The sequence below is a fragment of the Cavia porcellus genome, unplaced genomic scaffold (assembly GCF_034190915.1).
Source record: "Cavia porcellus strain 051 isolate PalLab524CR breed Dunkin Hartley unplaced genomic scaffold, mCavPor4.1 scaffold_20, whole genome shotgun sequence".
Classification (NCBI taxonomy): Eukaryota; Metazoa; Chordata; class Mammalia; order Rodentia; family Caviidae; genus Cavia; species Cavia porcellus.
The window spans coordinates 33,713,941-33,737,026 of record NW_026947503.1 but is presented as its reverse complement, the minus strand read 5'-3'; the positions used below and the strand labels follow the sequence as shown (position 1 = coordinate 33,737,026).

The following is a 23,086-nucleotide window of genomic DNA, read 5'->3' as shown; positions in this document are numbered from 1 at the left end:
TAATATTCTTATCTCCAAGAAAGATGAGAATACTTAATCTACTTCTGTCTTTATCTGGTGAGCAAGACAGACACAGTTGGTTTCAAAAGACAGAGCATTGAAAGGACAAAGAGCATTACCCAGTGAAGTCTGGCAGACACTGTCTTAGCCATGTAGTCAAAGTTGACATTGCTAAGCGGATATATGATAAAATATGATAGGGCTATTTTACCTCTGTGGTGGTCTTTGCAAAACAACTTTTCACTCCAGTTTAATTATGAGAAAAACGAAATAATCCTAAACCAAGGGGCATTCTACAAAATACCTGATTAGGACTCAGAATTGTCAGGGTCATGCCAAACAAGCAATCTGAGAAATTGTCATATACCAGAGGAGACTACGATGAGGTGGCAACTGAATGCAATTTGTCATCCTGGATTGGTTCCTGGAATAAATAGAATAAAAAGTGCTAATGGGAAAACTGATGAACTCCAAACAAAATTTGTAGCTTAGCTAAGAGTATAGCCAGTGTGGGCTTCTTAGCTTTGACAAATGTAACCATGAATGATGATAACATTAAGAAAAGCAACATTGGCTGAAGAGAATGTGGGAACCTGCTGTGTTACAGCTCTTCTGCAAGTCTTATACGCTTCCAAAAATGTTTAGTTAGGAAAAAATTTATTCTACAGCCAAAATTTGGGACTTTTTTTTAGATTTCAAGCCTTTTCCATCCCTGTGAAGAGAGCATCTTGGTTTGTAGTATCCACTGATTGAACAAATGCAGGCCAGTGGAAATCTCTTGTATGGTACAATGGTTCGGAGCCTACACTGCCCCTCACATCCACTAGCTCTGTGGCTTTGGTAAGTTACTGTATAATCTCTCTGTCTCAGCATCTGTCTTGGTAATCTAGAGATAATAATTGTACTTTTCTCCTACGTTGCTGCGAGGGTTAAATGAGTTAAGGCACGCAACATGCTTAGGATAGAGCCCAGCAAAAAGCAAATACCATCTGAATATTAGCTTTTATTACCAAAAGGTCACTAATGCTTTTAAATGAAATTGCCCTTTGATCACAACAATATCTGCAAATATTTAAAATGCATGTGGATCATGCTATGACATGAATGAATTTTGAGTACATTATGCTAAATGAAATAAGCTAGCCACAGAAAGACAAATAATCTGATTCCAATTATGCAAGGTCCCTAGAATAGCTAGACCCACAGACAGAAAATAGAATGGTATTTGCTGGGGTAAGGGGACAAAGAAACAGGAGTTCAAGTTTGAATGGGGCCAGAATTTCAGTTTTACAAGATGAAAAGAGTTCTGGAGATGGATGGTGATGATGGTGGTTTCACAGTAATGTGAAAGTATTAATGCCATTGTACTGTATATCTAAAATGTATATAAGGAAAGTTTTATGTGTATTTTATAGAAGTAAGAAAAAGACACTAAAAAATGAAATACATGTGTGACACATACTGTTTCTTCAGTCTGCAGCAATGGTGGAGGTGAGAATCTGTACTTTGAAGAGTAGAACTGGGTCTACATATTGACTTTGAGCTCTTTGCAGTCAATCTTTGCCTTACCCCACTCCCTGCCCATCCTGGGGTGGGGGTGGGTGTCCCCACAGCAGCATGGTGACACAGGAAAACTGACGTACTGGGTTAGGTGTCAGGTATGCTAGGACTTCAGAGACTAGAGATCCCAGAGGAGAAGGCTGACATTGTCATGGAGGCTTCCAAAGCATGGGCTCCATGTTGGACAGATGGAACCCAGGGAGTCTCTGCGGATTATACAGACAGAGAGAGGATGACCAGAGCTCCAGGATGAAGTCTTTTCTTTCCTTCCATCCTTCCTCCCTCCCTTCCTTTCTTCTTTGCTTCCTTCATTTTTTAATCACACTGTGAGGTGAGCAAAGAGTCACCAAGAACCTCTTTTTAAAAAGAACCGGTGTCTCATGTGAGAAGGCACAGCCTCCCACCTTGCTTCCTGCTTCCTCTGACTTGCTTTGTAAGTTTCCATCAAAGGCCTAAACACCTGTGTGTTTTTCTGAGAAGTATGATCTAATGGAGGCGAGCTGAGAGCTTGAGCTCTGAAGGTAAAGGCCCAAGAGCTCTTCCTGGCTCTGCCATATCCTGTGCATTTTGGAGCTAGTTACTTTGCCTTTTTGTGCCTCCCTCTCCTCCCTTGAAATTATGGCTAGTAAATAATGTCTTCCTCAGAGGCTTGTTTCAGAGACAAAAGAGACATTAGAAGTCTTCCTAGCATATCAAGCATAACATAAATGTTAATATTATTGTGATCAAGAGTGTTCAGTGTTGCAAAATATTCGAGACAAGTAAATAACCGGATGTGGCTATGGGCTTGTCTTATTTGAGCCAAGTCAAGGCAACTGTTGTAGGAGCTGGTAGTTGGAAGGGGCTAAAAGCCAGATTGTGAAGATGGGAGTAAACATACCTGGCTCCCTCCTGCTCCTATGTTTCATAATGTTTGATGCTTGAATGTCTCAATTTATCTTCCTTCAAAGTTTGACTGAGTGCTATATTAGTGCCTCAGGGTCATGCAGACAGGAGGTTTTGGGTTTTTGTTGTTTATTTAAGACACTTGGTGCAGAAAATGTTGGGCCTTCACGGTTACTTTTCCAATAGGGGCAGAGGACCCTGAGGACCAGAACTTTACCTGGCCTGTCTTCTTGGCTCCCTGGCTGTTGGCAGGGCAACCAACAGGATCCTTGGCATAGCCACAAGAATGATATGGAAGATGTCAATCTTTCTCTGAGTCCTTTGGATTGGAAATTGAGGACTATCCAGAAAGGTAAAATGAGCTAATGGAGGTGGCATTTCACTAAAGAAAGAGAAAGGGAAAGACAGAAACTAAGCGGTGCCCTTCCTGTGCAGACAAAGCCCAGGTTATTTCCAGGTCCTGGTAAATTTTCCCTCAGAATGCCCCAAGGCTTCAGGAAAAGTGCTTCATAGGGGCTGGGGATTTAGCTCAGCAGCATAAGCACCTGCCTTGTAAGCAGGCGGTTGTGAGTTCAATCCCTGGTACCGGTAAAAAAACGAAAAAGACAAAAAAAAAAAAAAAAAAAAAAAAAAAGTGCTTCATCGTCCCTGGAGAGCTGTGTCCCCTGCTTCATGTGCTTGAGAGGGAACGTGATCACAAGAGCTTTCAGTACTGTTTAAAAACAAGAGAGCTGATATTTTGATAAACAAGCTTAACTGGAGAAGGGGGTGGGCAAGTGGTAGCTTGTTTTGGGCAATGGGGCAGACCACTGGGGCCAAGCTCCAGGGCCAGCTCCAAGGACAGAGAGCAGAGAGGACAGGCCTGAGTGATCAGCTAGGAGTCTAAAGGCAAAGGCCATGTGGGTTTATCTCTAAATGTAGCTGAACCAGGAGCAACCAGGAATAGAAGGGGTGTGTCAAGAGACTGCTATTCCTGCAACCAGTAAGGTAACTGAAGCCATTCTTCCACCATAAAGCCATCTGTCACCTTAAGGGAGGAATGTGTCAGGGGAAGACTTACATGATTATGGATGGGAGAATTCTACCATCTGCCAGGTGTAAACTGGAGACCCAGGAAGCCAGTGATGTAATTCAACCTGACTGCAGGTCTGACACTTGCGGGGTGGTAGTGGTGGTGGTATGAAGAATTTTTGGTTCAGTAGTAAGGAGACGATGAAGGGAGATGGCCCAGGTCAAGCAACAAAGCAACAAAAAGGAGAAAATGCCTTTTTCGCCTTCCTTTTTTTCTGTTCTGGTCCTCAAAGGATGGGATAATGCCCAGCCACACTAAGAGGGCCCTATACTGGACTGAAGGCCACTTGCCACTCCAAATGGTAGTCTCATCCAGTACACCCTCACAGAGACCCCCAGAATAATGTTTAATCTGGCACAGAGATAAAAGCAGAGAGAAGCCTGACACTTCTAAAAAGCCAAGGGATACCAAGAGTTTCCAGAAGAACACTAGATGCTTTGAGAGAACATGGAACAAGTTCTTTCCTGGCCTTAGAAGGAGCCATTTCTGCAGACACTTTGGATTTCTACCCTCCAGGACTGTAAGACAATCCATTTCTGTTGTTTCAGGTTCGTTATTACAACAGCCCTAGCAAGCGAATATATGTACAGACAAAACCACTCCATTTCCATGTGTCCTGTAAACCAGTAACTGACCTAGCGGTCACACCAAGTGTCTCAAGACAGTCCTGCTGTGCGAGAGTCACGGTGAGGTCACCCAGAAGTTGAGAGGGGACCCTGCTGGGTCCATCCCAGGGGCTTTATGGAGAAACAAAGAGTAGACCAGAGAGCTGCTCTGCTGTCTCAAAGTCCTTTGCCCCTTTGCCTTCTGGAACCAGTCAGCCTTTATTTAAAAACATAATTTAAGGCTGTAATTTTCTTTGGGCAATTAATGTTTCCGCAAAAACTCAGAAAAACAATGATCAACACACAGGTATCCATTGTGCCCCTCATCTGAAGAAGGGACATTAATGTTGAATGCATAGAATAGTCTCTATGAGACACCAGAACCATCCAGGGATGTCACAGGGAGCAAAGTTTTGGGTGGCAAAGACTCATTATCTGGAATGCCATTTCCCTTACTGTTCTTAGCTATGGTGTCTGTGGCTTATCTATTACTAAGTGCTTGAGTAGAGTAGAGAGTAGAACACAGCACAGTCAGAGTACCAACAAGTCATCTAGTCTTGGTATATTCTTTTGTGCGATAAACCTAGCTCCTGCCTGGCCGGCAATCCTATGGAATCTCTTAGCCCTCTGAAGATTTCTTCATGGGAGAGCTCATCACCCATGACTATGGAGCGAATTTGTTAAACAGCATTAAACCAGGAATTTCTTCAGCTCTAGAATTTGCTTAATCCTGGGAAGGCCTTTCAGAGCATTTAGAGAATCCCAGTGTATCTTTGGGGTGAAGTTTCCTCAAAATGGTATTTGTATATGACTTAGGGAGTGACATTACCAGGGAGGCAAGGGACATGCTTAAGATGACAAGTCAGTGGGGGACTGATGGCTTTCCTCACCTGCATTCTAGGGCACATCATTATGCTTGAGTATGTCCCAGGGTGCTGAGCACAACCACATGTCCAAGCTGAGAGAAAATTCACGTGTTATCAACTGCAGTTTATGTTTTCATTTTAGAGAAACTGCAGACCAAGAAGGAAGGACCTTCCTGAGGGATCATTAGTGGTTTCCAGACAATGCTAGGGCTAGAATTTTGATCCTTCCAAGGCCTAGGGCTAAGAATTTTGATGCTTCCTTGCCTAGATTGGGTTCCACCATTTCCATATCTTTCTTGCTTGCTTGAACTTTATCAAGGTAAAAACACGGATGTCAAAGCCTCTGGATGGAAACAAAGAGAAGACACAGCCATGGTTGCAATTCTAGTTCAATCTTGAGTTTCATCTGCCTAACAATGTTGATTTCTCTGGAGCCAGAGAATAATAACTACTTAAAGTTTAAAAGTGCCATGTGCTCCCTTGTGCCCGAATTAGTCTTGTCAACTGTTTACTTATGTGAGACACATGAGTTTATACGGTTACACATAAAATCCCAGTCTAGGGTAATCTTAATGTACTAGCTGTGCAAATGCTTGGGTTGCTGACCTGCTCAGAAGTTTGTAGGTGTGTGTGCCTTTCCTCTGAGATTGTCCTGCAGAGTGGATAGGCTACCAGGAAGATAGCATGTGGCTGACCCAAACCCGCTGCTAGAGTCCATAGTGGCTAGACCATGTGATCAAGTCTAACCATGTGACCTTTCTGGGTTACAGTATTCTTCTCTATATGTTGGGTTTTATGATACTTATAACATGGCTATTAAGAGGACCATGTGAGGCACCAATGAAGAAATAGTTGGAAAAGAGTAAGTGGCAGGAAGCTGGGCAGCCAGGCAGCCCCTTGTTATTGTCTCTGTTCTACCTACCATGAGATGATCTGGCTATGGGGAGGGAAAAGGCCTGCCATCTCTTGCCGAGATACTCTTCAAGTTAAAGGTTTGTTTTTCTTTTCAAAATTTAGTGATGTGAACAAGGACTGTCCCACTGGAATCTGGATTCCTGGGCATGGGGGGAAGCAGGTTAAAGGTTCTAACCAGGACGTCTTGGTTGCCAAGGCAGGACACTGGAGCAGGCCTGTCTCAGGACCTGGTTGACATTGCTCCTGCTGGGAGGTTGGTGACTATGGAGAAGGACATGCGCTGAATAGGAGCAATTTCAGGAATGTAGGGGAAAATGCACCTTGAAGTGGGTCTCTTGTGTGCTTTGATATACTTGGAAAGTGCTCAGTTAGAAATGTGGTTCTTGGGTAACCCACTCGAGACCTCTTCTGTCTCTCTCAGACTGAAGCTTCCTTTCCCCTCAATAAATATATTCTACTTTTAACCTCTGTTGTTCCTAGAATTTATTCTTCAATTGTAAAAACTATTCATATCAAACATCTAGCAGATTGGGTGTTTCTTTCCCATACATTATTTGAGGTCTTCCACTGAGACACCTGAATGGAGAAATAGGGAACACAATTTCAACGTCTCTTACTTTTTTGAAATGTATTCTTAAGCACTGGAAGATGTTCAACCTTTACATGTTGAGAAAGATCTGTTTAATACTTTTCTGTACATGTACATGGCCTGCCTGCCCTCTAGAACCAAGACGTAATATAGAGGGCAGTATTAACTATGATGCTCTTTCATAACTAGAATCAGACTGTAGGAAAAAAGAAAATGGTCAGAATTACCTTATGTTTGAACTTCCTTTACATTAAGCAATAATTCTTATTTGTGTTCAAAGTATAATTATAATCCATTAGAGACTGCCTACATTCATGTATCTCTTTCTCTCAGTGATCTAAAGCAGATCAACCTACATCTAGGAAAATTTTCAGAAGACCCTGATAAGTACATTGAGGTCTTCAGAGGACTTATTTATTCAGATATATCAGCTAGACTGGAAAGATGTATTATTACTCTTAAATTAAACATTGACAAGCACCATTACAAGCTACTACTATATTTGGGATGAATATCATGTTGTTAATTTTAAACAGTCAGAAGACATGCAGCCAGGGAAACAACCAGTTCCCACTGGAGCCCAAGGAGTCCCTACTCGAGACCCCTGCTAGCCTAACAGCCAGACCAGAGATTGGTATAAGAGACATTTTCAAGTATACATTCTTGAAAGTCTAAGAAGGACAAAAACCATGCCCTCTAGTTATTTTAAATTGTCAGCTATTTGTTAGGAGACAAATTAAAAACCCTTGTGCTTTCTTGGGTCATTTATGAGGGAATTGGTAAACTATGTTCCTAGCTCCTGATTCAACAGAAGGACAGAATATTCCTAAAGACAAGTTTATTACCCAGTCAGCCTGAGATATTGAGAAAAAGTTACCAAAAAATAGCTACTATTCCAGATAGTTCACTTATATTTTAGCAAAAACTGCCTCAGTATTCTATAATCAGGACTGGGAGAAAGTCAGGGAGAGAAAACAGATAAAAAAAAAGCAGCTACCTTTGTTTCAGCTGTAAAAGGAACAGACCCTCAGTCTGATTCTTGGGACTCCAAGAAGAGCTTAATGACTAAACTCACCTGCTACTACCATGGAAAGCCAGGCTTAAGAGGACTGCCTGCCATGCCCTGACTGCAGAGGTGGACACTGGAAATATGACTGCATGTGGAGGCTGAGGTCCCAGAGCTCAGACTCATCTTCCCAGCTGGACTAGTAAGACTAAAGGGCCGGCGGCACTCTGCCATTTCCACAGAGGAATCCTAGGTAACCATGACTATAGAGAAAAATCAGCCTGTTGTGGCACATTCGCACATATCTCTTAGTCTTTCTCTTCAACCCTGACCTTCCTTCCAGCCATCATACCTCAATAAAAGGAATCACTGTGAGAGAGAACGAGAATGAGAGGGAGAGAGAGCAAGAGAGAGGGAGAGAGAGAGAAAAAGAGAGAGTGAGAGAGAGGGAGAGAGACAGAGAGAGAGAGAGAGAGAGAGAGAGAGAGAGAGAGAAGTTACTTAGACTATAACTGGGATGACTTTCTTTTCACCCATTCATTTTGTGTCTCAAAGCCCAGCTTCCCTTCTGAAGAGAGATATTTTATCCTATACAATATTGTAATATATATATCCAGCTTGCCAACTGATCAAAATGATGCCAAGACTGGTTTTACAAACACAGTACATATTATTGTCTATGTGTAATAACTTGAGAGTTTTTCATTGGTTAAAATAATGTGTTAATTGTTAGAATCTGGTTCTCCCAAGTCATCAAATTTTTGGATATAATTGCAACTGAAACTGGAGGGATTTATGACAAGATATCAGACTTCATAAATAGAGGAGTCTACCATTGTTATTTCAGCCCCTTAAAAACAGTTTCTAGATTTGGCTCTTTGCCCAGTCTGTCTATTTTAGTGCTCATGCTTTGATTATATATGTTCTAATTTCTCAAAAATTTGTTTATGATTGCCTAGAGGCTGCTATACCCCACATGATCATACAGAAAAAACCAACAACAAACATGCTAGACTTTTTACAGGGATCCGTCAGATCAGCCTTGTTGAGAGAGGGTTATTTGACACATTGAGGCATTAACTAACTATATTCAGCAGGCCTTAAATGACACCACAGCTGGTCTCTCTCTCCTAAATGAAGACCTAAAATTATACGTCTGCCCAAGATGAGAATGCCTGGCATTAACTAAGGGCTGTTAGATAGAGCCTCTGAATGTTATCGCTGGCTGCTGACTGCACAATTACAATCTCCTTCAGCCTGAAGAAAAACCAGATGGGTCATTTCCCATTGCTCCTTTCAGAGGGTTAATATTATACACAGATAAGTTAAGTGAAAATATTGCAGGCAGTCAGACCGCCCTGGAAGGAGCCAGTGTAGGAGATGGGAAACATTGTAACTATGGGGGCAGTACACAGCATTCACTAAAGGCCAGACCTCAAGACGAAAGGTAAATGAATACACCGGCATACTTCCTGTAAGGACTGATACACAGGAATTTATATTCTAAATAGGTATCCATTAACTTGGAGACGCCAGGAAGAGCAACTTACCCACTCCCTCCAGGAAAACGACCTTTTCTGTATTCATGCCCTCTTGCTACATTACCTGCTTTCTCATATGATCCCCACTTAATCAATATTACCAGAAAAATCATGCTCATCATCTTATTGGTTGACTATAGTTCTGTTCCACCTCATGCCCACCTTGTGATTTCTTATCTTCCCTCCATGTTGGACCTGCCTCACCTTAGGGTTTTGCTCTATTAAAATCTCTTGAAAAGGCAGAGTCCTTGGCAACTCACTTGAGACTCCTTCTGTCTTTCAAAGACAGAAGCTTTCTTTCCCCAATAAATTTATTCTACACTTCAGAAAGAAAGAAAGAAAAAAGAAAGGTGGTTCTTGCTAGGATTATTTCCAAAAGATGAAAAATATTCCTAAAAGATGAGAAGTATAAAATAAAAAGTGGCCTTTATTCTGAGAACAGAGAGAGATGACCGGCACGCCTACCCCTGGTGTCCAGCCATCTCTCCAGCACGTGCTGTGGGGGTATGTAAATAGCCTCGGTTTGGGGTGGAACCTAAGGCGGGCATTAGGGATGCACAGGTAGCCCATTGGTGGTAGGTTTGGCGCCATATGTAAATTTCCAGGGGCGGGAAGTGGCATCACTGGTAACTTCCTAGGGGCAGGGGAGATGGGGCTTCCTGCTTCCGGTTGAGGCTTTCCTGGCTACAGTGTCCTGTCTGCGCCAAAACCCTTTCAGGTCTTGACTCCTGTTAAGGCTTAAATGCCCTTGAAATTGATAGCTTAGTGAGAGTTGTATGCATTTCACGGTTAGTGAGTTTACCAGATCTTTGTGGATAAGAGTTTGGTTCAGGTTGAAGATAGGGAAAGAGGGAAGACCAAGAAAGAGAGAGGAGAGTGTCATGCTCCATGGGTGAGGCTGTCAATGACAGGCATGGTAAGAAACCGCAGAAAAAGAACAAAGCCATGTCTTTCTACACAGCCTGTCCCGAGAAATGACCACATGCACCTCTGCCCTATCTGTTCATAGAAGCACTATGGCCCCAAAATTCTTCAAGGCAGCAAACTCCTCCCCTTCCCTTTAAAGCCTCTGCTCTACTCTTGCTACCTGCTGATTTCTACTCTCCTAACTTAGCTCACTCCCATGGGGGTGAGTAAACAACCATGCTTGGTATATGGAGCCTACTCAGCCGTCCCTCTTCTTTCTATGCCTTTAAAAGGGAGAAAGTGAGGCAGCATTTCAGACCAAGGAGAGGGTCATACAATTATCAATTAGTTTCTGGTCTAAAATGGAGTTTGGAGATTGCTTATGACATGAAAATGGTCATGTTTTGTCTCTTTGGGATCCAACAGTCTTTAGATAATTGGATTCACTGAGTTTATTTTTGCTCTTACCTATCATCCAATTCATTTTCTTCTACTAGGTGATCTGTTCATTTAGTGCATACGTGGTACCTATTTTAGGAAGTCTGACAGCTTATCAGTTCCTGTCATCAGACATTCCCATTCCCAGATGCTTTCTCTGCTTGCTGTCCTTGTCATGTATTTGTGTCTTTTTCTTGTTCTACTTGGAAGAGTGTTTCATAAATAACAACACACACACACACACACACACACACACACACACACACGTACACACATACACTCTGATTTCTTAAGTTGATAATAATGGTGATGAGGAGAATGTTTTAATTAGCCAATCTCTTAATTTTTCTTAAATAAGTCTGAGATCTCAGTTTCCTTAACTTACTCTGACAGTTAATATGCAGCAAGGAAAGAAATGAGAGTCTAATTCTTCATGTATTACAGGAGCTGGATTTCTTGTCCTTGGAGATCAGCCTGAATGCAGCCAAATGGCTTCCCATTGAGTCTTGGTTTCTACATGTATGGAAAGCGGATCTGGGTAGTGAAGCCTTAGATGATGCCCATGAGGATCAAGGTGGACAATGAAACAAGACTGATGAGGACTGTAGCAAACTGGAGAGGCTATGCCTCTCTACTGTGGTAGCTACAGATAGCAATGCCTAAGTACTCAATTCTGGGAGAACACTCTCCTCCTGAAAAAATTCAGAGATTTGTATTTATTTTTCAAAAAATAGTAACTACTTAATATTTTTTTAAAAAAGTTACCCACCAAGCAAGTCTTAAACATATTGTTGTCTCTAAATAGGAATATAACACTCAGGGAGGGTTGGACACCGTGTCACACTGTAACATCCAGGGGTGCACAGAACCTCTGCTCTACTGCGACATGCATGGCTCTGCTGGGGCATGCAGCTCCTGGTGGTTCTAAACCCAGTGTCAGTAAAGAACTACGGGGGCTGGGGGTATGGTTGAGCAGCGTAGTGCCTGCCTGCCTGCCAAGCATCAGGCCCTGAGTTTGAATCCCAGTACTCTCCCCAAAAATGGACTAAAGAAGCATTTAAAAATAAAAGAAGACAATTCATTTAAAGATGGGGAAGGAGAAAGAATCTGATTGGCTCACTGGTTTGTCTTTCATCTCAGCTAGATTTCTTCTGGCCAGACAACCTCCAAGCTTTGATGGAGAGTAAGATTATGGGTAAGCACAGGTAGTTTAGGCTAAAGGGTTAAGTGAACAGAAAGTCTGAGATCCTCATGTTAATTATGCTGCTTAGGAACTTCCTGGTCCTGAGCTCTATGTCTTTATCTTCCTTATTGCTTCAGTTTAGCTGCCTTTGTCCTTCTAATTGCTGGAGTCTGGGCTGCAGAGATCAAAACGGTTTTTTTAATAAAGCTCAATGAGGCCTTCATCCTATCCAGGTAATCCAGGTAAAAATCTGGATTTAATTCCTTTTAGGTACAGGCAAGTTGAAACTGGAATGATGTTAGCAGGTGTTTTAGGGGAGGGACTGAGTTTTTATATGGCTTGGGAACACAGCAATTCGATTCCGTTGTTCTATGCAGATCTCAAGGAATCTGCATAGAATGTGCGGAGTCAAAATACCAAGGATAAGCTGGGCCTAGTGGCACATATCTGTAATCCTGGCATTCAGGAGGCTGAGTTAAGATTATTGTGAGTAAGGATTATTGTGAGTTTGAGGCTAGCCTGGACAACAAAATGAGTTCAAGGCCAGCTTGAACTGCTTAGGTAGATCCTGTGTCAAAAATACCAAGAACAGGGCCGGGGATTTAGCTCAGTAGCATAAGAGCCTGCTTGGCAAGTGCGAGTTTATGAGTTCAATCCTGGGGACAAAAAAACAAAAACAAAAAAACAAACTAAAAACCCAAGAACAAAACAAAGGAAAAACAAAGTACCAAGCACGGTCAGTGCAGTTGTTCAGACACTGCCAGACCCTCTGGCATCCAAAGATTATATGTCCAGTCCTAAATTTCTTTATGACTATTGTTGTAACCTAGTTCTAACCAATGCGCCCCCTTCCTGTTCTGTAGGCGCTGCTTCAATAGAGATTAAAATTCCATCTCCAGTAAAGACTCAAGTTTCAACTTGTAAATCCCTCTCCCCTCCCCATTCTTAGGTTAAGTCTCCATTTCCCATAAAAGCTTTAAATTTCAGTTTCTTGTAATCCCCCCCCCTTCAGCCTATCTGCAATACTATGTGCTGTCCTTAAGAAACTACAAGGAAGTTTAACTACAAGGAAGTTATCAAACTGGGTCAAAGTTCGCAACATTCCTGTGGTTTTTGGCTTTAAAACCCAACCTTTTTAGCTGTAAGGTGCGCAGTCTCCAAATTGGCTCCCGGACCTAAAATAAAGCCTTTGCTCCCCAAATTTTAATTTTCTTGCTTCCTTGGGTTTTATTCTGGGGTCCAAGCTATCACAACCATCAGTTATTTGCTGAGGGTAGCATGGTCCTTTTAGTAGATTCCTGTTGCATATGGAAGGCAGTATGTTTATTGTGATGGTCTTTCTCAGGTCAGGCCTGGCACCTACTTACAGTGCCACCTGTCCCTAAGGGAGATCTAGAAGAATTCTTTTAATGAACAGAAAATAAAAACTACAGTGAATGTTTAAGAAAATGCTTTAAAACTTACGATAAAAGACACCTAGATGTCCCTTTATTTCCCCTTGCTTCAAACACATGAATCCCACAGTTTTTGCATTTTCTGAAGTAGTTGTGAACATCTTCTTGTAGATCTGTACTTGTAGTATTGTGGCTGCCTCAGTGTCCTGAAGCAGTCAAAACACTTACCTGTCATGACCATGTTGGTTTGGAGGGAGAACCAGGAGTCACGTGTACCAGATCTAGTAAGCAAGGTGAATGATTTCATGTCCAGCTTTCCACCAAATGGCAACAGCATTCACTGAATTTTTTTATGACACCTCACAAAGACACAAAAGAAGACTTCCAGAGCTGATGCAAAAATGGCAAAAACAGTAAGTACATTCAAAGCTAAAAGTCATATTTTGAGAGGGTCAGTGATAATATCTTTTACTGTAAGTTTTAAAAAATTTAAACACACACTTTTTAAAAATCAGAACTTACACTTGACTGTAGGGCCAAGACACTGTAGACTTTTAAGAAACACTGTCTTGCTAATCTGTGTTGTAATGCTACAAAGTTGGTAAATTATCCACACTTACACATCAGGAAGCTAAAGCTCAGAGACATTCAATACCTTCCCTGAGGTATACTTTAAAACTGATTCTAGGAACTATTAAACCACACAAGAAAGTCCACAAGCAAACTGGGAGAATACATTCCAAGGTTCCTCTAGTGTTGGATCTCTGACCAGAAAGAGAAGCAACAAAAAATAATTGGCAGCCTCGTCTACTCAGGAGAAAGTTCCCAAAGAGTGTGTCTCTCCCCAGCACTTGCCATCTGCCTGCATGCTTTGTGTTTGACTATATCCTGTCTTTCATTGCTCTCTCAGTAAAAATGTGGTACCTTGAAAGACCCTGTCTCAAGGGCAAGAACTGAGTTCATATCCCTTCCTCTTGTGTCCCCTACCTTACCTAGTAGAGCTCGTGAACGTGATGAGTCCTCACAGATACCTAATTGGTAAAACAAAGAAATCTTACGAGTCTGAGTACTTTTTAAAATGAAAGAATATTTCCTCCTCACCTTTCCAAAGTCTTGCCCATATTGTTCCATTTCTAGGCACAAAGCAGAGATAGCTTTCTTCCTCTGTAAAACATCTCTTGAGAATGGTAATTGACCTACATGTATTTTGCTCCCTGCATATGCATCTTTTCCTGGAGCTGAGTCAGAAACTTGGAATGTAAACATTCAGAGTCTGCTTAGGTTTCACTGTTTTAAAATTTTGTCCAGAGTCAGATTTGTTGATATTTAAGTTTACAGGAACCAGAACATATGCAGAAGTGGGCATCTGGGAGACCTCTCAGTCCCTTAAGAACAGACAAGCCTGATCTTCCCCAGCTACTGCCACCACCATGGCTATAGGTGTGCCCAGTACATACAGCAGGTGTTTAACAAATATCCACTGGATGCCAGATGGTTGGATGAATACACTGACTATGAGCTAACAAATAGTTGGATTATTAAGTAATTTTCTGTTTGGCAAGTCTATGAGGGGCTTCATAGTCTTATCATTTCCACATCCTCCTTCTTCTTTCAGTCAAGTTGGTATTAAAATTCATATGGAAAAATAGGAGCCAGATGTGGTGGCTCATGCCTGTAATCCCAGCACTTGGGGGGCTCAGGCAGGAGGATTACCATCAGTTCCAGGCCACCCTAGGTTAATAGGTGAGTTCAAGGCCAGCCTTTACTACTAGTGAGGCCCTGTCTTTAAACAAATAAACAAATAAATAAATAAATAAGCAAGTAAGATTGGGCAGAAAGAGACTAAAAAAAGAAAAAGTTTGATGGGACACTATTTCATGTTAAAACAAATCATAAAATATCCTTAACATTAAAAGCATTATATTAGCAAATGCAAATGGAAGTTAGTAGAAAAGAAAGTTTATCAATAGATCTATATTCATATGGAGAAATTTAGTTGATGATAGAGATATTACCTCAGATTACTGGAGCAAAAACATTTTTAAATTGCAAGGAGGTTGGGGATTTAGCTCAGCGGCATAAGCACCTTCCTTGCAAGTGTGCGGTCGTGAGTTTAATCCCTGGTACCGATAAAAACGAAAAAGACCAAAAATAAATAAATAAATAAATAAATAAAATGGTGCAAGGAAAACTCTATATTATGCCTCTTAGGTGGGGGCTTTTTTTTCCCCCCTAAATAAATATTTCCTGCTCTTAACCTCTATTGTTCCTAAGATTCTGTTCTTTGATTTTGGGGAACATAAAAATCGGCATATTGAACATCTAGCAGGTTGTGAGTTATACTATTGCCCTTACATTATTTGGATTATCCCCCCCCTTTTTTTGGATTATTTGGATTATCCTCCCCCCCCCTTTTTTTATCCAACTTCCAACTTTAACACTGAGCATAAGTAAAGTCATTGTTATCATGTGAGAGAGGTGTTGGCCTGGTTGTAAAGTTCCAGTCTGCAACAGATCTTACCTAAAGCAGGGGATTAACTCTAGATAAATTCCAGAAACATTGTGTTTGCAATGTTAGTCACCAAAGGTTTCCTATGAAGAATGAGTAGGAAAAAAGAAATGTCAGAGCCATTAGAATTTTCTTCAAGGACAAGAGATTTCCCTTGTTGAATAAACTTTACTTGAGCATCAAATGAAGTTTATGGTGGGCAGAAAGAGCAGTTTCATTTAATGGCACACATTATGCTCATAAGACACAGATTGTAGAATTTATGCCTTCAACACCTTAAGTATACTTATTTTAAAGTCTACATCACATTGTTCTATAGGATTAATTTTATCTGGAATGAATTGATGTTTTTGAGTGTTAATATTATAAGCTGTCTATTTAAGGATTGGGTTTTAGCATATATTTTAGGCTTTTGATTTGCAATCTTACTTGAGTTTGGGAGAATTTATTTATTTCTGCCCTCCATCCTCTGTTGTAGTCAGGATTTACAAGGGGATAGATTTTATACAGGACACATATTTATCAGATTATTTTATAATATTCACCAAAAAGAGTCAAGTGCAGAAGAGTACAGGAGACCTGCACATGCACTAAAGATCCAAAGAATCTAGCTGAAGGTCTGGATCCCACAGCAATGTCCTCCACAAGTCCAGCTGGAATCCTAGAGCCCACAACAATGTGTCATGCAATATGTTTCACAAAAGTCCCAAAGGTCAGGGGTGGAAGCTAGAAAATCTGTGCCAGCGGGAAGAAGGATCTGTGCTGAAAGATCTGCACTCTGAGCCAGGAAGTGACTCTCAAGGTAAGTACCAGAGCTCCCCCAAAAAGAGTTGCAGTCATCCTCAGGGACAATGAGGAGCTGAGCTCCTCTGATCATAACAGCTGAGTTCATATCAGCAAAGCCAGAACAACAAGCTTCTTCAGGAAAATCAACAGCACTCTATCTTCCCCTCTAGTTCTTTTTTTATACTATTGAATCCTCAGATGGGCCTTCCACACCCAGAGCCACGCTGATTCAGTTTAGCTGGGTGTTACAAATTGGCCATTAGTTAATTTACCACACTCCTCTGTTCTCCTTCCCTAGAGAAGTCTTGCTCCAGAAGGCTTTGGAGATTCTGCAGAATCCTTTTTCTCTAGATGCAGAGAAAAAGGATAGTTGGACTCAGTTCTTGGTCACAGGGGAGTGTCTTATTTTTCTGTCTCTTTAGTCTACAGCTTTGGAGATCTAGGGCTCTGGACTCTAGAGGGGGGATCAAGTTAATATCACGGGAAAGAAGGGAGTCCACTCTAGATCCTCCAGGCAGCACTTTCTAGTCTCTTCTGCTGTCTGGACCAGAGCTTTCTTGGTCCTCCTTACCACCTCCCTCCACATCCACTGCCCATCTTCAGACCTGGTGCCCAGCAGGCTTCAGCTTCCACTCTGCTTTCCAGTCAGGCCTCCTACTTCTTGTCTACATTGTGTTAATCTTGGTTTTCAGTATGGCTAACTCTTTCTGGCTATTTTGTAAACATATTTTATCTGTTTATTTTGATTACCAAAGAGTAAATGTGTGGCACCATTTTGACAGGGAGCACCTGCGGTTTCTAGGATTTAAGTGTGTGATCCTGCTTTCATAAGCCAAAACAAGGAGGGAAGCTCCCAAGGCCAAGCTGGCTTAATGTGGGCTTAGAGTGAGCAGAGAGGAGCTCCGAAGGACATTCAGGCTGGAGACACAACAGTAAAGGCACAGGAACTGATAGTCATGCTTAGATATCCCTGGCCAGAAGTGAGAGCCCTATTATATAGTCTCATATGGAACTGAACTTCTCTGTAGCCCTTGTCACTATAGTAATTAATACACAAATATATTGTATATTTCTATAGTTCATACATTCCCTTTTGGTCCAGCAGCAGTCACTCATTTGGGATACAGAAAATTTCAGAGAGCTCTCAAAGTGCAGAGATTCAGCTTCCTAGAGCAACACATTGCTGTTAGGTGAGTGCTGTCTCCTTGAGCTTTACAAGTGAGTGGCATGTGATGCGACTGATGGACTCAGTCATAGAGCAATATCTTGGATACCATTCCTTTGGCCTCTTTCATCCTGGGTGCAATCCCTCTCTCTCCTCTATCTCCAAAGCCACTTTCTTGTTTCCCTTTTTCTTTAACAAGCAAGCATTCTCCATGGCCCATTATGGGCTTTTCCATGGTGCCTGTTATCAGCAGTGGGTCCTCAGTCTCTTGCCAAGTGTTATAGTGCATGGTGGGAAGAAAGAGCAAGAAACAATTTAGGGGTGCAGGTAGTGATCTGGAATGACCAGTTGTTCTTACTGAGCAAAAGGTCATGAAGCACTCAGAACTTGGGTATTAATTTATTACATTTGAGTCAAGGCCAAGAGGTGAAGACAGTGGGTGTTTCTGGGAACAGCAGTGGTGACTAAGGTGGGCTAATAAGAAGAACAAAGCATTCTTGCAAGGACATGGATGAGACGGGGGCAAGGAAGAAACTGTAGTTTCCCCCAGTACCTTATTGTCTCCAGCAGGTCTTATCTCTCAGGCTGTCAGCACCACAGCAGTCATCTGCCCTCGGGCTTCTATCTGTGACCAGAAAAGAACAGGGAGTTTCCAATCTGGCCCGAAGGGCAAAGCAAGGACAATCGTGGATGTCTCCTAGACTCAAATTATAATTTGTGATCTCTGGCAGTCCATTAAATTCTAAGTCAGAATAATTAGTAATGGAAAAGTTAATTTACCTTCTTGGAGAACAAAGAACTATTAGTCTCCTACGTTTTCAAGGAGATAAAGGAAAATTAATTATATTACAGTCTTCCAAAGCTGCAGAGAAGACAAAACAAAGTGGTAGGATTTCCAACTAATTATGAATTTATTTTTCCTTTAATTATACCAGCTCTATTGTGTGTTGAAGCTGTATTGTTCAGTGAATAATGTTTAGGATGGATCCTTTTGTGCAGATATATATCCCCACCTCTTCTGGTAATGGCACCGCTCTTCAGTGTCTAGACTCTGCTGTTTGGGTGGGTCTTCCCTTGGTATCCAAGTTGACCCATGACACACACATGGCCCAGAAGAATTACTTACCCTCCCACCCTTCCGGCAATGATTGGCTTAGGAGTATAAGTAGAATTCCAGATGAGCTAATTAGAGATATTCAGTACATTCCAGAGTTTCACTGGACTCTTAATCCAGTTTAAGTTCCTTGGAGCTGGAGACATCCTTCTTTCCCCAGATAATAGAAGTAAAATGAATAATGGAAGCAGAATGGAGCTTCCAAAAATTCAGACTTCCTCTTTCTTCGCCTTTAAATCTATGCAAGCCCATTGGATGGTGCCACACAATCAGGTTGGTCCAGGCCCTCAGGTTGCTGGTTCAGGACTCTGTAGAAGCTGGGCCTAGTAGGAGCAATGGAAGCTGACTGAATGCCAGCCTCTGCTATATACCAAATAGATGAACACTCTTATCATTTTGAACGTTCATATTTTAGTTTTGTGGCTTTGAATAAGAATTTTATTTTTAATATCATTTAACTCTACATTTCTTTGTGTAACTCTACATTTCAAGATTTCAGTTTGGTATAATATTTCTGTGCCTTCTTTTAATATTTTTTGCACTTGTACTAAAAGTGTGCTGGCAATGATTTTTTTACTTTTTGTTCGTCTGGGAAAGAATTTCTCCTTTTAAAAAAGATTTATTTTAAAGGGAATAAAGTAAGCCAATAAAATGGAACAAAACAGAACAGTGAGAATGATGTTGGATTTCAAAAGCAAGGCAGAAGGGAATCCCCCATAATTGCTATATTGCATATTGTTATCCTCTAAATAGATGCTCAGAAGACCAGCTTTAGGCCTGCAAAGTCAATCAAATAATGCAAGCATTAAGTTTTTGTTTTGTTTTGTTTATTTCAGTTGCTGTCACCCAGCCTATGCTCCTCTAAATCAGCCAGTTGCTTTGGGCAGAGGTGTCTTGCTCTTCTTGTCTCCTGGTCCATGTGCTAGCTGGCTCACAAGAGGGCACAGCTTGGCTTCTTGATTCTCCTCCTAGTCTACATAGCTACTTGTGGCTCATAGAAAGATATGGGGCTTTTTGGTTCCTGGCCTACACAGTTGCCTCTAGCTCTTGGGAGGTCATAGGTGGGCTTTCTTGGTTCTCTTCCCAGTCTACATGGCTGCTGCTGGCGTATGGGAGGGCATGGGTTGATTCCTCGGTTCTCTTTCTGGCCCTTGACTGCTGCTGGCTCATGGAGTTACTTTTGTTTTTTTGAGATAAGATTTCACTATGCAGTTCAGGCTGGCCTTAAATTCACTATGTGGCCCAGGCTGGCCTCAAATTTATGGTTATCCTTGTGTTTCAGTCTCCTGAGTGCTGGGATTACAGGCATGCATGGCCATGCCTGGATACTTTTGCTTTCAAGATGCTCCTTTGGTTTGTTTTCAACAATTTTAACACGATGTGCCTAAGTGTATATCCTTTTCTCTGTTGATGTTTATCTTAGTGTCCTCTGAGATATTTGGCTCTGTGGTTTGGTATCTGTCATTAATTTTGGAAATCTCTCAGCTGCTATTCTTCTATTCTTTTTCTTTTATTTCTTGGACTTTAAATATATGATGTTAGAGCATTGATATTGTATCACAGATCTTGGATATTTTTTATATTCATGTTTGCCTAATTTTCATAAATATATTTTTAAGTTCAACAATTATTTCTTCAGCTTTATCAAGTCTACTAATAAGCCCATTAAAATATTCTTTATTTCTGTTACTATATTTTCACTGTTAGTGTTTCAATTTGGCTCTTTCTTATAATTTTTATATTTTTGCTGATCTCACATATAGTCAATATTTTGCATTAGGGCCTTTAACATAAGAATCATAGGTGTTCAAAATTCCCTGTCAGGAAAAAAAAATGCCCTGTTATCTATGTTGAACCTAGTTTTGTTGATGCTGTTCTGTTCTGTTTGTTACTGTGGTGTGGACCTGGTGTAATTTTGGGCTTGGATCATATTTCTTCCTTTCTCTCAGGGTAGAAGGTTTTTCTTTCTTCCTTTACTTTAGCTCTGAAGGGTTTTGTTTTTTTTTTCAATGTCTCAATGGCTACATCATTTCCACTACAGATTAAGCATTTTACTAGATAGCCAGCACTGGGGAGAGATACCCTGGGGGGAAGGTTGACTTTTGTCTCTCATGTGGTGGTACTGTCCCTCCACCCATGCCTGTGTCATACGGGCTGCTTTCTCAGTATTCTTTCCAACTTGGAGGTCTGTGGAGAAGGCAGGAGAGGATACAAACTTCCCCTGTGTACCTCACACTCTTTTTCAACCCCACACTCCATCCCTATCAATTCATTAAGTGCTCCAGCTGAATTCTGACTGGTGTGCTGCTGTGTCTGCCACAGGAAGCCAGTATGCAGTCTCATCTCTCCCTGTTGTAGGCTTCTGTTTCTTAGATTTTAAGATAGTTGCCTATAACCTCAGGTCTTTGATGCGTTTTATTAAAGTTGCAAACTTGCAGTGTTTTGTTGTTTGTAAAGTTAGGAGCAATACTGTTTCCAATTTTGGACATGTAGAATAGAAACTGGGAGTCAGAGTTGAGTTAAAGGAAAATAAAATGAGAAACCATCAGATGATTTTCCTTATCTGCTCTGTGGATGGAACTGACAACTTCCCTTACAGTACATTTCCATTTGGTCCTAGTCCTGTGAAGTAAGTGATTACTATTTCCATTTACAGATGACGTTTTGGATAGTTGAGAAAAGAATCTGGTTCCTCTCATATCACGCTACACTCTGCAAGAACAAATGTTCTGCCTCCTGGGTTATGAATAGAAACCTTGGGGTTAGGAGGAAGCTGCAGGAGGAGGCGGTGCTTCTTCTCCTCACCAAGTTGTATCTAGGCAGGTGAGCATTTAAGAGCTGAGAAGGACTGAAGAAGGTAGGCAGAGGGTCAGCATGTGGCCTGGATTGGGTGGGCAGAGGCTTTAGCTGGCAGATTTCACAGGACTCAGGAGGAATTGGATCTTAGGGGAAAACCAATAACTTGAGAAACCTAGAAAGCTTTCCATGGAGCCCTTTGCTGACCATGTGTGGGAAGTAAATTCCTTAGAGCCTTGTAATGTGGGCCCAGTACCAGGACAGGGATGAAGCTCTTCCTAATGTTGAGGAGTCCAGGCCTTGGCCCTCCGTGGGGGAAGTGGAGGTGGGGAATGTGGGAAAAGTGATGATGGAGCCGGAGTGCCGGTAACAACACTGAACTTTCTGCTTAGTCTGAGCCCATCTTCCTTCTTTCTCAGAAACATTCCCAGGCCCACTACCCCGGGCCAACAGTGAAATTCCCCACCCCTGCACACTGTAGTCTAGTCTCTCTGAGAATAAAGATGAGAGAGATAGGAATGCATGTAGCTTAGTGGCCCTTGATGCTCTGTTCCTCTCTGATGACCGGAGGAAGGGCCTGAGTATGGGAAGTGGTGAGAATCAGTTTTCTACAATCCTCAGAGGTAGGTAATGCATGGTGTTACCTGGGCACCTGGCCAAGCACCAGATCCCTCCTGGGGGCCTTAAATGAGGCTCGTCTTGGAGCATTCCTTGCAGAGTCTTAGCACACCATGTTACTCAGGGGGCCAAGTATTGTGCCATGCAGTCCTGCCTGATCTTCTCCTCCCCACCAAGCGCCTCTCTGCCAGACTCTTTGTTTACCTAAGTGCTTTTCCATTCCAGTTTCCATGCCTTCCTTCTCCCTGCCCACTCAAATCACATACCCTTCATGGCCCAGCTTAAATACCATCCTTTTCCAGAACCTCATCTGAGTCTTCCAGTTAGAATTAACCATGCTTCTTCAAAAGAAATCACCAACAAAGTGAAAAGAAAACCCACAAATGGGAAAAAATTTTAGCCAGCTGTCCCTCAGACAAAAGACTTCTATCTAGAATGTATAAAGAATTGAAAAACATCAGGCCCCCCAAATTCAAAGAGCCACTCCAAAAATGGGCATCTGAGATGAACAGATGCCTCTCAGATGAAGAAACACAATGGCAAATAAATACATGAAGACATGGGGGGATGTGGACATATCAGGAAGGAAGCTGAAGCCCAGTCACCTTTGAGAGTACCGGAAGGTTTGGCTAACCGATCTGAGATGTGATTCGAGATTTTCCCTGGACTTGCTAGCATGGGCATGTGCTTGGTCATTCCCAGAGTGGCCATGCATACCTCCACAGGTTCTCCTTCTGGGGCAAGGAAAAAAGAGTTGTCAGGTTTCATACCAGTGGAGTTTGGTGGAAAGAGATGGGGCACATCTCTGGAGTTAATCATTATTATGTCTCCAAGGGTTTGGAGAACATCTATTAAGGGAGAATTTTCCTGACTGCTGAAAAAACAAGTTATGATCAGTAACTCCACTGGAAGTTTAAGCAGTGTATTATGTAGCGTGCATTTTAGTGTGTTATGCAGTGTTTAATAAAAACAAAATGAAAAATCAAAAACAAAAAAGAAGAAAGGAAGAAAGAAGCAAATGTCCAACATCACTGGTCATTTGAGACATGCAAACAACACTGAGATTCCATCTCATCCAGGAAGAATGGCTGCCATCAAGAAATCAACCTGCAACACATGTTGGAGAGGCTGTGGGGAA

At 41.8% G+C, this 23,086-nt stretch overlaps 1 protein-coding gene across 1 annotated transcript; it reads left to right on the top strand.

Moving 5' to 3' along the window:
- The first annotated feature begins 22,591 nt into the window (after positions 1-22,591).
- On the top strand, positions 22,592-22,803 carry LOC100715717 (NADH dehydrogenase [ubiquinone] 1 alpha subcomplex subunit 1). The gene is given in 2 exon segments (XM_013157089.1): positions 22,592-22,655; positions 22,658-22,803. Coding segments are annotated over 2 exon segments (210 nt in total).
- Positions 22,804-23,086: the final 283 nt, after the last annotated feature.